Source organism: Microtus pennsylvanicus, chromosome 1 (assembly GCF_037038515.1).
Source record: "Microtus pennsylvanicus isolate mMicPen1 chromosome 1, mMicPen1.hap1, whole genome shotgun sequence".
NCBI lineage: Eukaryota > Metazoa > Chordata > Mammalia > Rodentia > Cricetidae > Microtus > Microtus pennsylvanicus.
In genome coordinates this window covers 211,090,067-211,106,598 of record NC_134579.1, presented here as the reverse complement: position 1 = coordinate 211,106,598, position 16,532 = coordinate 211,090,067, and the positions used below count along the sequence as shown (strand labels likewise).

General features: G+C 46.9%; 1 protein-coding gene across 2 annotated transcripts in view; it reads right to left on the bottom strand.

Annotated features, from left to right (window-relative positions):
* The window catches only part of Zdhhc14 (zDHHC palmitoyltransferase 14), a 247,066-nt gene that overhangs the window by 49,120 nt on the left and 181,414 nt on the right, over window positions 1-16,532 (bottom strand). For both annotated transcript variants that reach the window (XM_075950352.1, XM_075950350.1), the window contains exon 3: window positions 11,346-11,504. In XM_075950352.1, the coding sequence (XP_075806467.1) occupies window positions 11,346-11,504 (159 nt within the window). The remainder of the gene's footprint in view (window positions 1-11,345; window positions 11,505-16,532) is intronic.

Sequence of the window (16,532 nt, the reverse complement as noted above, 5' to 3'; positions counted from 1 at the left end):
CTGTGGCTTTTTCTGGGTGTTGAAGAAAAGTATTTTTAAAGCTGACTGCATTTGGACAATTCCAGAGAAAGCGGGCGAGCACTTGGCCAGAGGTCACCCCTCTATTGGCTTAGACCCAGCTGCACTCACAAGCCTTGCATGACAAACAGCATCTCTGGACTACGCATGGACATTAACCCCAGGTAGGATAAACCAAAGCTCCATTGTGTGGTTTAGACATTCCCGTTGGTGCCATGCATACTTTCAAAACATTTTCCCCTAATAGATGGGCAGTCTTGTTCTCTGGTCTGAAATAACTTCAATGAACAAACAAACAAATGAATGCACTGGCCACAGAAGACACCATACAAGATAAAATTTAATGGAATCGTGTCACGTTAAATCATTAGCGTCCTCTAAGGAAGCCATTTTGGAGCATCCACAAGAGATGCTGCTCCTGCAGAGGACTAATTGGGCGTCTCACAACATCCTGAAGGTCCAGTTTCAGGCGCTCTAACGCCCTCTTGTGGCCTCCAGGGGGGTCTGCATGCATGGGATGCGCTAACAGACATGCAGGCACACACATACTCCTAAACAGAAATGTAAAAGACAGCATGTTTTAACAGAGCATGTGCACGTGAGTCCAAGTCTTACACGAGAACTATGACAGACACATCTAGAATGCCCTGTAGTCAGCAATTCTGGTTCCATGGACGACTTTAACTGGTGTTCTGATTATGCGATGCCTGTCCAGATAGCTAGGCCTTGGACAGAGGGAGCACCGGCTCTGCATGAGGGAGAAGAACGCTGGTCTCTCTCTCTCTCTCTCTCTCTCTCTCTCTCTCTCTCTCTCTCTCTCTCTCTCTCTCTCTCTCTTTATCATAGTCTCTTGTTGTAAAGGAACAAACTGACATTCTGAGTATAGACATCCCCAAAGGGACAGCTCTTCTCTTGGTATCCCAACAAAATTTGAGCTCTTTGGTCTAAGATTAGAGCTGCCTGTGTGTGTGTCTCTACCTTTCTAGTGTGGGCAAGCTCAGCTCTGCCTCTTCTCATTTGCTGTTCAGCTCCTTCCTACATTGCTGACTCCACGAGCTGCCCAGAGACTCAGGGTGACAGCCACTTAAAACAAGACCTTCAGAGACACAGCTCATTAAAACTTCATGGGGGCGGTTTGCTCCCACTCAAGGCCCCGAATCCTCACTCTGGTCCCACGCGAGGTTCATTCAGCCTGTCTCTCTATGGGGCAAGGGTGGGTGAGGCCACTGCCAGAACCACAGTGATGCCAGGTAAGGAAGGATCTGTGGGAGTGTCCGCAGCTGTCTCTGTAAAGCCCCATGAGGATCCAGTCTCGGGCATGGGAAACACTTCCAAGTAGCATGCTGGCATGCTCTTTGTCGCCATGGAGAAGAGACCTCAAGCCCATCTAGATTCTTCTCTGGGGTTTCACAATGGTGCCATGGCACCTAGGGTTCTTCTTTCTATTCATACTCGCTGAAGCACTAGCTCAGAGTCCAGCCTCTGCGCTCTGATGCTACCCTGGGTGTTTGTGAAGGACTTGCTTTCTCCAGAGGCTCTATTTCTGAGCTTCATACATGTCTGCCTATGTTCCCTTCATTGGGCCCAGAAAAGGGGAAGATGCTGCTTTGGAGAGAGATGAAGGTGAGGTCTTCTGCTGTCACACCTAGGACAGTTTTTATTTAAGAGAATTATAAGGCCTGCCTCAGGCACTGGATACCTAGTGATGCTCTTTATGATGCTAGGATTGTGTAAACCACACAGCCGAGCAAAGGACAAGGCTACCATGTTGGTGATGGGGAGACAATAGCTCTGGGTGTCCCCTCAGGCACAGCACATCCTCACCAGCTCCGGGAGAGCCTCCACCTCACGTGGAGAGGGCCATATCCCAGCTACCCACAAGGGTTCCTCTTCCTGGTGCTATTGTTCCGGGTTTTCCTCAGGTCTCTGCTCTCTAGGTGTCTGAATTCACATTATCGTCACCTCTCACCTCCAACTGCCTTGTCTGCTTTCACTCCCCTCCTCCTCTCCCACTATTTCCCATCCACTTTTTGCCCTTGGTTCTTTTCTCCCTTTGTGCGGCTGACGTCACAGGCACTAGCAGGGATCACACTCCACTCTAGCATGGCAAGGTTCATCTCCCTGCTTCCGGGTCCTCACATCCGTGTTAAGCTGCTCCAGACTAAGTTCTGGATGGAAAGCTATATTCAACAGACCCAGGACATCAGCTGTGATGCGGTGAAAATATGCAAGCTCTGCCTCTCTTTAAAGCCATGGTGTCCAGCCCTCCGACACTGCGATGTGACCTATAAATGTTCTGAACACATGTGAATTAAAGTATTAAGATCTAACATGCAGGCACTCACCGCCCCTCTTAGTACTGTGATCCAGCACCACGCACACTAGTGGTTTTTAATCCTGCTGCAAGTCGCTAGCATGACTACAGATGGGGAACATGCATCAGGTTTCAATCCCTTAGCGAAAAATAAACCCATAAACCAGGTAGGGTAGGAAGTAGTTTTTCAAGCATAAGGAAAAGTGGCTCCTTCTGTCATATGACAAATGGCACACCGCTCTGCTATATGCTGTTGTGAGTTTAACTGCTAAGAGTCAAGAATACGTTCTAATCCTATAGTAACTCTGCCAACTTACAGTGTGTGGGGCTTGGGAACAAGTATGGCTCTCAGTTGTGATGATACTACCTGCAGCAAGGTTTTAGTTTCCCAATAGTGTGAATCTCCTTTTTTTCGAAGACTCCCCCCCCCCCCCTCTCTCTCTCTCTCTCTCTCTCTCTCTCTCTCCCTCATCTTTCTTTTGAGACAGGGTTTCTCTATTTAGCCTTGACTGTCCTGGAACTTGCTCTGTAGACCAGGCTGTCCTTTAACTCACAGAGATCTTTCTGCCTCTGCCTCTCGAGTGCTGGGATTAAAGGTGTGAGCCACCCCAGCCAGTATTTTCCAGTATTTCTGAGTAGCATAAAGGGAAGGGGACAAGAGCATCTGGGACCAGGGGATGCCTCCACAGCGCTGCCACTGCCACTGGCTAGGATGACTCCATTTATCCTGAAAGGACAGAGGGCAGCTACGTCCTGTACTGGTCTTCATTTCCCCTCTCTTGAAATGAAGGTTTAATCCAAGTCACTGACACCCAGTTCTGCCCACTCCGGGGACACTGAGGGAGGCACCGGGACCAGCACCCACCCTCAAGAAGCTGTATGCTGTTCATCTGTGTTGGGGTGGAAAGGGAAAAGGAAGGAAGGGAAAAAAAGAATGACGGTAAGGCATATTAAAAAATTTTTTTTACGTTTGTTTATTTGTTTATGGTGGAAGGTGTGTTCATGCCTCGGTGTGTGTTTTGAAGGCAGTCTGTCCCTTGTCCCCTCAGGAAACAGGGCAGGACTCTGAAAGAGGCTATCCTGGCAAGAACCAAGCCTAAGCATCAAGGGCTCTTGTGGGTCCCTCTGGCAATTAGTGAGTGAGAACGAGTGTGAGCATGGGCTGAAGGTGGAGACAGCAGGACAAGGAATCACACTTGCGCACCAGCCTTTAAGAGGGCCGAAAGACTCCAGGAGAAGCCAGCGTCTGCTGCTTCCCTGCCAGTCCCATGCAAGGCCATAACTAAATGCAACTTGCTAGCTCATCCCGCAAGATGGTAGTGAAATCAACAACAGGGCTAATTGTCTTAAATTCCATTGCATGTGTGTGATAGACAAAGAGTTCACAGAGAACTACCTCTGAGGTAAATGGCCACACATCAACATGGCTTGGCAGTCCAAGAGCAGAGGCTTCATTTTACTACAAACCGTTTCTATGGAGTCGTTCCACATCTTTATCAAGAAAAGACAATAATTACATCCCCACAGGTCTGGAATAGGATTTTAAAATAAACATTCGTCCTCTCTTCAAAACAGAGTCTTTCCATTTCATTTAGTCTTTCATTTCATACACTTTCAACCTTTTAGAAAACAAAACAGCTTATTCCAACAGCCAAGCTCTTTTCATGGCTTTTCTTTCTTTCTTAAAAATATTGATACGTATTAAGCTTTCCAAATTAAAGCACGTAAACAAACGCTCATTTTGGAAGTACCCACCACTTCACAGCCTAGTATTGCCTGAGTCTACCAACAGTGTGTGGGGGTTGTGAAATATTGATGGCTGTAACCCAACAGGGCACAGTTGGATCCACAAATACCTCAGAAGATATTTCAGGGCTGGCAAGGTATACACCTTTTAAAAATACTATATGTGTGTGTGTGTGTGTGTGTGCGCGCGCGTACACATGAACTCTATTGTTTCACTAAATGGACACAGTATCAAACTGCCCCGAAATTCACCTCTCTCTCCCCCATGGACCAGTGCAGCTCTCAGGTGCATGAGAGGGGCATCTCTGTGCAGCGGAAGTGGGTTGATGCAGAGTTACAACTGACCACAGTGTAGAGAATAAGAGGCTGTGGAGTGCTCAGGCATAGCCGGGACTTCTGTGTCACAACCACTATCCAAGGTTCAGGGAATAGTGAACGTCAGGTTCAGGAAGGGTGTGTGTGTGACAGATTGTGAGAGCCAGGGGCTGGGGAAACTGCCCACAGGACCGTTGAGTCCACGAATCCCCAATAGCTGTGGTTCCTGCACAGTGTCAGGTCAGTCAGCCTTCATGTGTGATACAGGAGCACCACACAAGCCCCCAGCCTGGGATGAGAGGTAATGGGCTAGGGGGAGGAGTCTTCTCCAGGGGTGAGGCCCCTTGTAGTCTGAAAATGCTATAGTGGATGAGCCCACACCCGTGTGTCTATGTGCAATACTGATTAGAAAAGAAGAAAATGTGAAGCTGGGGAGAAAGGGAAGTCAATAAAATCAAAATACATTGTATACATGCTTGAAATTCTTGAGGAATAAGTATTGTATTACTAAAAATTACAGTTCTGAGTGGTACAGCTTTCTTTTGTGTTTTTCCATTGTCACTTTCTACATATGTTACAATTGTAGCAACGAGGAGTGCCACCCAAGAGTGGACGAAAAGCTTTCTTCAAAACTTTATGTTTGGCTGCTTGTACCTGCATCTCTGTGGTTGATTTGGTGGGGGCTGGGTCATCAAATGATGTGGTTGGCACATTTTCTGCTTTTAAAAATTTAGAGATTTCTTTGAAGCCTAGTGTGATTCATTTCTATTCATGCTTTATGAACAGTTGAGGATGACAAGTACATCCCATAGAAATAAATTCAACATATTTATCATCTTTTATTAATATCCTTGATTTTCTTATATTCTGTTGATCCAAATGATAAAAATAAAAGGGGTATGCTATTTTTCACTACTGTCATGTTTATACCAGACTATACTTAAAATTTCAAATAATGTTTACTTCCTATATTTTATGCAGTGTTACTTGGTGACGACTTTCAGTGATACTTTTTGACCTGTGAGTATGAGAAGACACAATGTTTTCTGCCTTCAGTTATGGATGCTCTGCTTTAAATACTGTCTCTGGGGGACAGATTTTTACTCTCTGACTCTAGAGAGCCACAGTGCCTGACACATACATGTTCAGGAAATGCTGGTGAAATGCAGAGATATTCTGGAAACATGGAGGCACAAAGTAAAGCCCCATGTGCTTGGGTTCCAAGGAGGAAACAAATGTCATCTCCCTCCATCCCCCTTGAGCGATTTCTGTCAGGATTATTACTCCCTTACCAGACCCAAATATCTAAGGAGTACCTGCAGAACACTCGCCTGTATTTAAAGGCAGCTGCCAAGCCAAGTCTCTGCCAGGCTAAACCTTGGGGACAACGGTGAAGCGACACCTGGGATCTAATGGCGGTGGCAGTTAGCATACAGCAAGAGTATACGCCACACACGAGGACATCCACAGTCTGACTTAATGCCACAGAGCAAGCAACAAGAGCAATAAGAGGGGACATTGTGGGACAGGAGGGAGTAAACGGTAAAGTGTGGCCAAGGGCCCAGGAGAGCAGCATGAAAAGAAAGGGGAGGGAACTTGGTGGGCTTCAAAAGGACTTTAAGGAGGGTGGGAAAGCCCTACCTAAAACACCACCAACAGGAGGCAAAGTCCCCACAGAGGGCTTCTGGGCACTGTTGTCAGGCTGGCCAGAAATGACAAAGGGAACAGAAAACAATGGACCAGGGCTTGCCTTGTGTGAAGGAGGCTCACACTGCCTGGTGTTCTCATGGCCTGGCACAGCCCGAGGGCTTTGTGCTCTACCTCCTTTGTCCTCTCAGCCCCTGCAGTTGTGGCACTGTGGGTACAGAGAAGGTCCTTTAGCCCAGAACACAGTGGGTCAAGAACCCAGGCATCTTCAAAAAGTCATTCTTAGCTTGTAGCTAAGATTCCTTCATCTAGGCAAAGCTAGGCTTCCTCATAAACCTTCATCTTCATGGTTAGAAAACGTCCTTATTAATTTGTCCATGGCATGTGATTAATTTCAAGGGAACACTCATTATTGCAAATTAAGGTTGTATTAAAAATACCAAAGTCTGGGGCTGGAGAGGTGGCTCAGTGGCCAAGTGCACTGGTTGTTCATCCAGAGGACAAGGATTGACTACCAGTACCCACACAGTGGTTCAAAACTCTAACTCCGCTTTTGGGGGATACAATGCTCTCTTCTGGCTTTTGCTGGTACCAGGGACACAAGGTGACACAGGTGAGCATTGAGGCAAAACATCCATACACATAAAATATATAAAAATTAAAAAACCAATTCTGAGAACAAGGCAGCAGTAACAATGGTGAAAGCTGCTGGCTCTTCTAACACGGATGCAGCCCAGGCAAGAACAGACTTGGGTTGCCAGTCAGGGCAAGGTAGAGAGAGCTTGGGGATGTAGGCTGTCCACCTCTAATTTGAGAGGACCTCATGAGCCTTTGCTTTGTTTCTTAGCCCCTCCTATCATCCCCACCCTAAGGATCCGAGGGAACACAGCTCCGAAGCGAACAAGGGTGGATCCAGGCCCGGGATACTGGTTTAAAAAGGTTTTGTGGGGCCGGCAGATGGTTCAGTAGGTAAAGGTGTTTGACGCAAAGCCTGATGATCTGAGTTCAATCCCCATGACACAGACGGAGGCAGAGAACCAACTCCTGCAGGGTGTCCTGTGATTTCCCCACATATACCACGGCACACATGCACCCCATGATGGCCCCGGCACAAACACATGTTAAAAAAAAAACCCAAGATTGCCTGGATGAACAGATAGTCTCAAGTACTCTATCCCAGTTTACAGGAGTGACTGATGCTGACACCCAGGGAACTAGTAAGCAAAGGAGGAAGGTTCAGAGAAAGAGACAGACAGAAAGACAGGCCCTCAGCTAAACAGCAACCATGTGAGAGAAACAGAGAAGATATTAATATGTCCTCGTCTATTCCTGAAGACCATCAGGGTCCTATTAGGATAGAAAGGCACTGCCAATGCCTACCAGGATGAACTCTGTGTGTGTGTGTGTTGTATAGAAATTTGTGGGTGGATGGATGCATTGATGTGTTCAAAGGTCAACGTCAGTTCCACAACCACTCACTACCTCATGCTTTGAGACAAGCTCACTCACTGAACCTGGGGTTCACCAGTTCAGTTAGATCAGCTGGCCAGTGAGCCCCACTGGGGCTAGAGACATGAACCTATCTCTGTACATGGGTGCTGGGGATCTGAACACAGGTCCTCACACTTGTGGGCCAAACACATCACTGACTGAGGGCCCCTACCCTCGGCACCAAATCTTGTTTAAATAAGGTACCTGAGAGCAACACTACTAACATGGGGTGGGAGCGTTGGTGGTGATACTTACTGACCCCTTTGTCGTCTATGCCACATCTGAGCAGGGTACTCCAGTGGGCACGACCCCGCTTAATTCTTAGACGAAATTTATAAGCTCTATTAGGCTCGTCTTGTTTTTTAGGGTTGAAAACAGTTGGGAATATTGAGAAAACTTCTTGAGTGACTAGAGCACAGCACAGCCCTGGGTTTGAGTCAGTAGGTTCTGCCTGCTGTTCCTATGGTTTCATCAGCGTCCAGTCTTTAAAAAACACCCCCTTCAGTCCTCAGGAAGAATGCAATTGGCTCTCATTTAAAATGTATTTAACAAAGAAAAAGAATTTTCTGAGCTAACCTGGAAATCTGCATTTTCAACCTACTCTCCTAATGCAAGACGGCAATTATCCACTGTGTCTAGGAAGGAATGACCCAAAGGCACTCCTTACCAGGGAAGGGGAGCCTGCATTTTAACTGGGGCTTCCAACACACACTGTCTTTTTTATTTGTTTTAAAAAGTAGAACTGTTTTGGGAGAAAAAAAACCTTCTAGCTAAAAATCCACTAGCAGCAACCTTGCAATTACACTCCTTTGTGGGAGACTTCTGTCTTCCATTCTGTTTTCCAGATGAAGAGGTCTGCTCTGTGGTCTCTCGTCAGTCACGCCAAAGACCAATGTTGCACAACTAACTGGAAAATTCCAAAGCTATGTAGGCTTGGATAAGACTCTGTGTGTGTCGTGCATGTGTGTGTGTGTGTGTGTGTGTGTGTGTGTGTGTGTGTGTGTGCGCACGCACATGCGCACACGTATGTACATTACAATTAACAGCTTTATTTTAAACCAACTTCTTGTTAGTCACCTCACCTGTCCTCCACAAAGGGACTTTGTTAAGGTTAGCCCCAGGACTGTGGACCAAACCTTACACCCCATGAGCTTGTACCCTTAGGCTGGGCTTCTTTTTCTATTCCAGACCTTGCCACTTCCTCTCTTTTCCCTTTCCCTTCTCTGTTTCCGTCATGGAAGACTGACAAGCTTGCAGGTGGGTTGCTAGGCTGCTGTGGTGACCAAGTCCTCAGAAGGGCCACACTTGCCTCCTGTATGCTGTGTGTTGGTGACTCTAGCTTTCACAACGGGTAGAGTCCACCAGCGGGCACTCTACCTCCAACGGTTTTACTATGGCGAAGACAGGCCTCAAGCTGGAAAAGCTCACACATAATTTTGGCAAGGGGACTTGCATCCAATTTATTAGTCTTTTCAAAGAGATACATACACCTATGGGCAATGTGGGACCGTCCTGGGAATGACTATATGAATTTTCAGGAAATGGCAAGACCCCAACAGGAATTTTCAAACCATAATTCACTATGATATGGGAAAGGATTTTTTCTTAAGCACGATTGTGGATCTAGCTCAGAGACAGAAGACAGGATTGAGACAAGCTGGTGAAAGTGAGGAAGTGTGGAAATGAATAAGAACTTTTCACAAATGATAAGGAAGTAGATCCTTTGGGTTTGTAGATTGCAATTTCTTATTTGTCATAATACACCTTAGGAAAACAGCCCCCCCGCAAGCACACAGGAGAGAACAAGAAAACTAACAGGAGTGCTAAAGTGACAGACTATTCCATCCTGTAACAGACCCGAGGGTCAAAATGACAACCCAAGAAATGGCTCTCAAGGCTGCTCATCAGCCCTGCAGGCTGTTCCCTGAATGACACCAAAGCCACCATGCTGTCTGGCTCCAAATGTCCTCAAGTTAGGCATTGTTACAAAGGGTACCAAATCATACCAAATCAGTCACATGACCTTATAGAGACCCCCATGAACCCTGCATGGAAGACAGGGTAGAGTTCTGATGTCCTAATAGCAGAGGATAGCGTTATATCAAGGACTTGCCTAGAGAAAGTCACTCAAAAACATGCAGCTATAACAGTAGCAGTAATAGTAACAACAAGAGTAACAGCAGCAGTAACAACAACAGTAACAACAACAACAGTAACAGTGGCAGTAACAACAGTAACAGCAGCAGTAACAACAGTAACAGCGGCGGTAACAACAGTAACAACAAGAGTAACAACAAGAACAACAGTAACAGCAGCAGTAACAACAGTAACAGCGGCGGTAACAACAGTAACAACAAGAGTAACAACAACAACAACAACAGTAACAGCAGCAGTAACAACAGTAACAGCAGCAGGAACAACAGCAACAGCAGTAGCTAACACTTGCTCATAGCCTGGCACTATTCCGACTGCTCTGTGTCATCTTTCAACCATCACACTACAAACATGAGGAAAGCATGGCACAATTTAAGTAGCTTGTCTAAGTCACACTGGTGGCATCTGGTGCCTGGCCACACTATGCCATAGCCCTGGCTCCCAAGCACAGCCTCAACTACGTAAGAAGGGTAGAGGAAAATTCCAAGCTTCTCTGTAGGGGACCAAAAACCAACAGAAATTTAAGTTAATAAGAACCAAGACAAATGCAGACAGGGAAAACACAGCTCTTGTATCAAACTGCAGATTATTAAAGTTAGGATAAAGTGAATTGAAGATTAATAAGGTATCTTGGTGCAGTGGGTTTAAACCTTGTAAAGTTTAATTTTTCTCAGGAAGAATCGAGACTACAAATTCTGAGACTGGAGGACAGCGTTGGGAATCAATAATATGTTACTGAAGGAGACATTGTCCCAAGGGTACCCATCTCCTTCCAGGTACAAGGGCGCCAACTTTCCACTTTCACCTCTGTGGAGGCAGGCTACAGGACTGGGGAACTGCAGTCTTCCGCAATGTGGCCAGTCTTTACCCTGTCTTTGTTGTCACCCTCTCTCTTTAGGAGCTATGCCTAAGATGAAGATGGCCTATAGCCACACTGACCAGCTCTCAGCCTAAAGGGACAAGAAGCCTGGCCACAAACATTAGGGTCTGGGACCCAAGTCAGTTGCAGAAGCTGGTATAGGGTCAGTAGCAGGATTATTCACAACCAGGGACCTCCGAGATAACATCTTCCCTCTGCCCACCCCATCCCCATCTGAGCTCTAGCCCCATGTGGAAGTTGGCTGTTTCTACCTCCTTCAGATCCAAGGCCTTCCTCATCCCCAGAAGAAGCTCTGAGTAGTGGGGGAGGGAGATGCCCAAAGCATATGCTTCATGTGTGCAGCCAGCTCTCAGGCAATGGAGGGACCCAGGGCTGTAACAGAGGGACCCAGGGATGCAACGAAGGGACCCAGGGCTGCACAGAGGGACCCGGGGCTTCAATGGAGGGACCCAGGGCTGGCTGCAATGAAGGGACCCAAGACTGACAAAACTTTATTTTAAGCATCTGCTTATCTCGACTCCAGGAAGAACAAAGGCCCATGTGCTGGGAAAGAAGGTCCAGATCTTGGTAAGATTAAAAGAAAAAAAAAGAAAATCAACCAAAACCAACCTACCGTGAAAGAGAGTGGTGAGTGCAGGCATGGTGAATGTGTTCAGTGGAGACAGACACATGCATTGGCACGGCAGCCACTGCCAAGCCTTTAGTAGACGCATGAAAAGCGGCTCCTCTCCATTTAGCACCCTAGCACTGCTGCTGGCGCAGCGTCCGGGCCCTACTCACCTACGCAGTTATCACACAGGCTGCAGTGGGAGGCTCGAGGGGGGCGGAAAATCTTGCAGGTAAAACAGTACTTTAGTTTCACAGTCTGGCCATTGATGATGACTTCTTTGGTTCTGGGAGGTGGGCGGTACCCCCCTGAACTGGTGCCGTTGGCAATATCTACAGAAAGAAGGAAAAACAGCACACACCTTCAGAACACCATTTCAGCCCTGTGGTCCCTGTCACCTGATTCAGGGACCAGGTCTAGTTGTGGTCAGCATTCCTAGGGCAGCAGCCACACTTGACTGCCCTGTGTTGTCATAGGCAACCGTGGCTTAATGGAGACTCTGAACCTATTCATGCAGGCCAGAGACCAGATGAGGGGGCTCTGGTCAGAGGCCTGAGAAGGTTTGTGATCCACTACAGAAGTATGCTCTCCATGGGGTCACGCCCACCCTTCCTCCTCAAGGCATGTGTAGGAGACAGTGTGGGGGAGGTACCCAAATGACTGCAGAGCAGGGGTTCCTGACCTGGCTCCCAGTTCACTAAACATGGGCCGGGACCCTAGAATGGTGTTGTTTCCTTACAGCAGCCAGCCTTGTCAATGGACTCAGTGACCTTCCTTTTCCCTCTTGAGCTGAGTTCTTCAAGCCTAGCTGAGGCATCTCCCTGCTTTGCCCATTAGCCTAAAAAGTACCAGTGTGAGGTGATAGGGGAGAAATATCCATTTTACAAACATCTCTTTCCACAAAAAATTACTAAATGCATATTTTTAAAAAATCACTTGTATATTTTTGACATTATTTTTAGAGCCAGTTTTTAAATGTTAAAATAAAATACAAATTTATCTCTTCTCCCCCAGAATTTACAATTATTTATTTGTATGTGAGGGAGAGTGAGCATATCATGTGTGTGTGTGTGTGTGTGTGTGTATGTGTATGTTTGTGTGTGTGTATGTGTATATGTTTGTGTGTGAGCATGTATGTGTGAGTGTGTGTATGTATGGTATGTGTGTAAGTGTGTGTGAGTATATATGTGCATGTGTGAGTGTGTGTGTACAAGTCAAGGAAGTCAGTTCTTTCCTTCCCAGAGTTCGAACTCAGGCTGTCAGGCTTGGTAGCAAGCACCTTTGTCCCCAGAACTGGCCCCTGAGTCTTATTTTTTTTTAAAGTTTCCTTTGATCTCACAGTTGGGTTCTTCTCTCTGGTTGTGTAGCAGGAGGCTGCTTGTTTGTCCCGGCCACCCAGAACCAAAATAACCACACAGAAACTGTATTATTTAAATCACTGCTTGGCCCATTAGCTCTAGCTTCTTATTGGCTAACTCTTACATATTAATTTAACCCACCTCCATTATTCCGTATATCACCACGAGGTCGTGGCCTACAAGCAAATTTCAGCAGTCTATCTCTGGTGGCTCCATGGAATCTCTCTCTGACTCCACCTTCCTTTTCCCATGCTAAGGGCCAAGACAGTTCTTTATTCATTAACCAATAAAAGCAACACATAGACAGAAGGACGTCCCATACCATGGTCGCACATGAGAATCACCAGGCAGCTGGTTACACCCCACCCCCGCACACATCACATACTGACTCTTGAGATCCCAGCTCTGGAGGAAGGTCTGTTCCAGCTTTATTCACAGGCTTACTCCCCACAGCCCTGCTAGGCCAGCCAAGAAGAATCTGGGGAGCCAAAGAGAACAGCAAGAACCCTTTGAGGGCGTTTGCTAAAACTCTGGCGTGGTCCCAGGAATCTCTGGAGCTGGCGAATTGAAGGTAGATCCTCATTTTCGTTCACACCCATTATCATACACAGCATACTTAGCCGATTCCCAACGTGGTAGGCATCAGTGACATCATCAACACAAGCCCTCCACACAGTCTAGACTGTTGTCTGAAAAGTTCTGAAACTACTGGTATCCTGGAGTTGGCCTTAGAAATCCGATTTCATTGGGGTGAGCAGAATCAGGCATGGAGATTTAAAAGGCTCCTCCCAGATACGCTAAACAGTAGCCAAGGATGACAACCAATGGCCTGGGGTCCACACAGCATTTATTTTATGCAACAGTTCATCAGAGAAGAGGGCTCTCAGCTCATGCAAAACACGGCATAGGAAGCTACATTTTGCCCAATTCTCCAGTGACCCCTGCACTTCAAGCCTTAGAACCTAGGTCCATGGTGAACGTGGCTTCACTCAGAGACACACCACTAAACAGACCCAGCCACCTTAGCCACTCATGCAAGCTTAGCTACACTGATGGTACCTGGTGAGCTGAACTCTTCTCCTCACAGAGAGAATGCGCTAGAGGCTGTGTGATAGCCTTCGAGTTTTGTGTTAGTGAGATGCCCACCCCAGTGGTAAGGAGTGCTTTAGAGCTGTTGCTTCCATTGGCTACACGTGGAAAATGAAAGTTCCACCAGCAGGGTGCAAACAAACAGAGATGAAGGAGAGTTCAAGGAAGGTCATGATGGGAACAACAGGACCGTTCACCCCTTTACCGCTTCTCAGAACTGGGCCTCTTGCTTAGAACCATTAGATAACCGTGAAGCCAACTTTGGGGCCATAGGTTGGTTGCCTTGCCAACCTGGATACTCTCTTGGTACCCTCCCCAAACATGCTACCCTGGTGATCTCCCTATCAAGTGATGCTAAAGCCAGCAGCATCCAGTGTGCATCGCGGGAAGAGGACTCAGAATGGAGGATGGAGAAGGCAGGGACCGTGCCACTGTGGCTGCCCTGAGCACCAGGAGGAAAGAACAAGACTCAAAGCACATTGATGAGGAGGGAAGATCTCTGTGAATGCCAACTGTGTGGCTTGGAGGCCTAAAATAATCTGGTAGTTTATGTCAGCTGTGACATGGACTGGATATATTTAGCTCTAGCAAACATGAGTTTAAAAAAGCTAGAAGATCAGTTACAAAGAAACTCAATCAAATATCTGTGTTAATTTCACCCACAAAGCTTTGAAGCTGCATCCCCAAGGTGAATACTGTAAAAAGCAGAGATGGCAAAGCACCCAGCACCAGCCAGCACATTGTAGCAAGCTTAGCCCTGCACAGCACCATGTAGCAAGATTTGCCCTGCACAGCACCATGTAGCAAGCTTAGCCCTGCGCAGCACCATGTAACAAGATTTGCCCTGCACAGCAGCTTGACAAAGTGAATCTTTGTGAGCGCTCCTCACAATAGATCCAATTGATCTTATATCTCCACAGCACTCCTTTCAGAAAGATGAAACTTGTTACAAAGTGAGCCGAAAACTAGGATTCAACAGATGGTAAACTATAGCTTAAGCAGTTAGCCAAACCCTAAAACCCATTGAATAGGTAATTAGAAACTGATACACTAAGTAGTAATAATAATAATGAAATAAAAAAATTAAAAATTGAAATATCGGAAGACCCAATTCAGAACCCAACTATGCCATGGACTGATGGGAGAATCAGAGGACCTATAAAGAAGAAAGCAAATAATAATAACAAAAATTATCAATGAGACAGTATTTACAAAGGGCTGACCCTGCGTCACAGGCGCTGGGTGGGACCCGGGTGGCTTAGAAGGTCTCCCATGGCTGCCTGCCGAGTCACAAGCCTCCTGTCTCATCTTCCTGGGCCTTTGGAATCGGATTCATCATCCCCAGTGACCCTGGAGTAGCTTTCTAAATGTCCACAGGATCCTCAGAGCCCCCAGGCTGCTCTGCCCACTGCTGTCTTACATGGAGTTCACGCTGCAAACCTTGTAGCCCCTCTGTGTGCTCCAGAGGAGCCAGCTGCTGCAGGGCTGGGCCATATGCACAGTGGTCCCTGCGCTGGGGTGGAGATCATCTCAACTTTCAGGCCCAGTTCAGGCTTCTCTTGTGAAAATGGCTGGCCCCCATGGGATCTCACTGTGTTTATCTATTTACTGAACTCTGCTGGACTTCTATGTGGTGCCCTTGACACATGGGGCTTCAAGCACTAACCTAAAGACACAGTTTTCCTTCAGTGTTTGGACTGAAGTGGTGGCTGGTCACAAAGCTTGTCCCCCTTTGAGCTTTTCAGCAACATCTGCAGCCCCAGGTACACAGCATACAGGCTGAAAGGGGGAGTTCAGTGTTCTGGTTTAATCCCCAATTATTCTCTGTGGGACTTTTTGTGTGTGCGTGTGCAACAATCGCACTTCTGTTTCTGAGAGATGTTCTTTGTGCCTTAAACACAGCTCCTGGGAAAGAACAATCAAGTCTACAATAGCTAATCATTGGAGAGCGCTAAAATTTGGGGGTACAAATGGTCAGCGGCTTTGTAAGCTTAAGGAACTACTCCTTCCCAAGGGCATTTTACACACGCATTCTGAAGGAAAGCACAAAAGCCTGAAATGACTTACAAGCACAAAGGCCCCTTTTCCTAATGGCTGAGTTGTTGGCAGAGGGGTGAAAATGATAATGTGTATTTGTGCATCCATGTCTGGCACCAGCCTTGCAGTCAGAACAGTGGGCAAAGACTTAGGGGTCCTGAGGGTAGGAAGGAGAGGGTGGCCACGCGTACTCAGGAATGGGAAACTAACATTGAATGAGGTCTCAGTGAAAGAGAAATCCTGGGCTAGCCAGTTGTTTCTGGAAACTGTTCCTTAACATCTGCCTGCTTGTTCAAAGCCTGTCTTCGAAAGGGAAGCCATTGTTTTCTCCTGAGGGAGCAGGGTGCTTACATGAAGGACCCATTTGATCCCATAGTGCTGATTTCTAGCCCAAACTGCTATAGGTAACTGGACTCTGCTGTCTTACACTACAGGAGAAAAATGTCACCTTTGAAGATGTGGAGAAAGATTATCTCCCCAGCTGAAGGGTTCATCTGGAGGAGTGGCATTCCCTGGTGCGCTGAAGTTTCACAGACCATTAACTTACTGACGGGGCAACCGCCAGAGCAGTGGGAGTCTTTGCTAACGGGAGTTTAGTCAGCGTGAAGACAGGGCACGGGGCAAATGGGACTTCATACTCCAGTCCACAAGATGCTACCGCAGTGTCGAATATAGCCATTCACTGCCATAACATAGCCATGGATTTAATAAATCTCAATATCCAATAGAGGTTCACGAGCCACCCAACAGTCTCCTGGGTGCTGTGGCTAGGGGCATGCACGGGAAATGTCCCCTGTCCTTTGTGGCCTATACTCTAGGGAAGGGCAGATCAATTCAGACAATAGGGTTTCGATCATTTAAATACACAAACAAGTC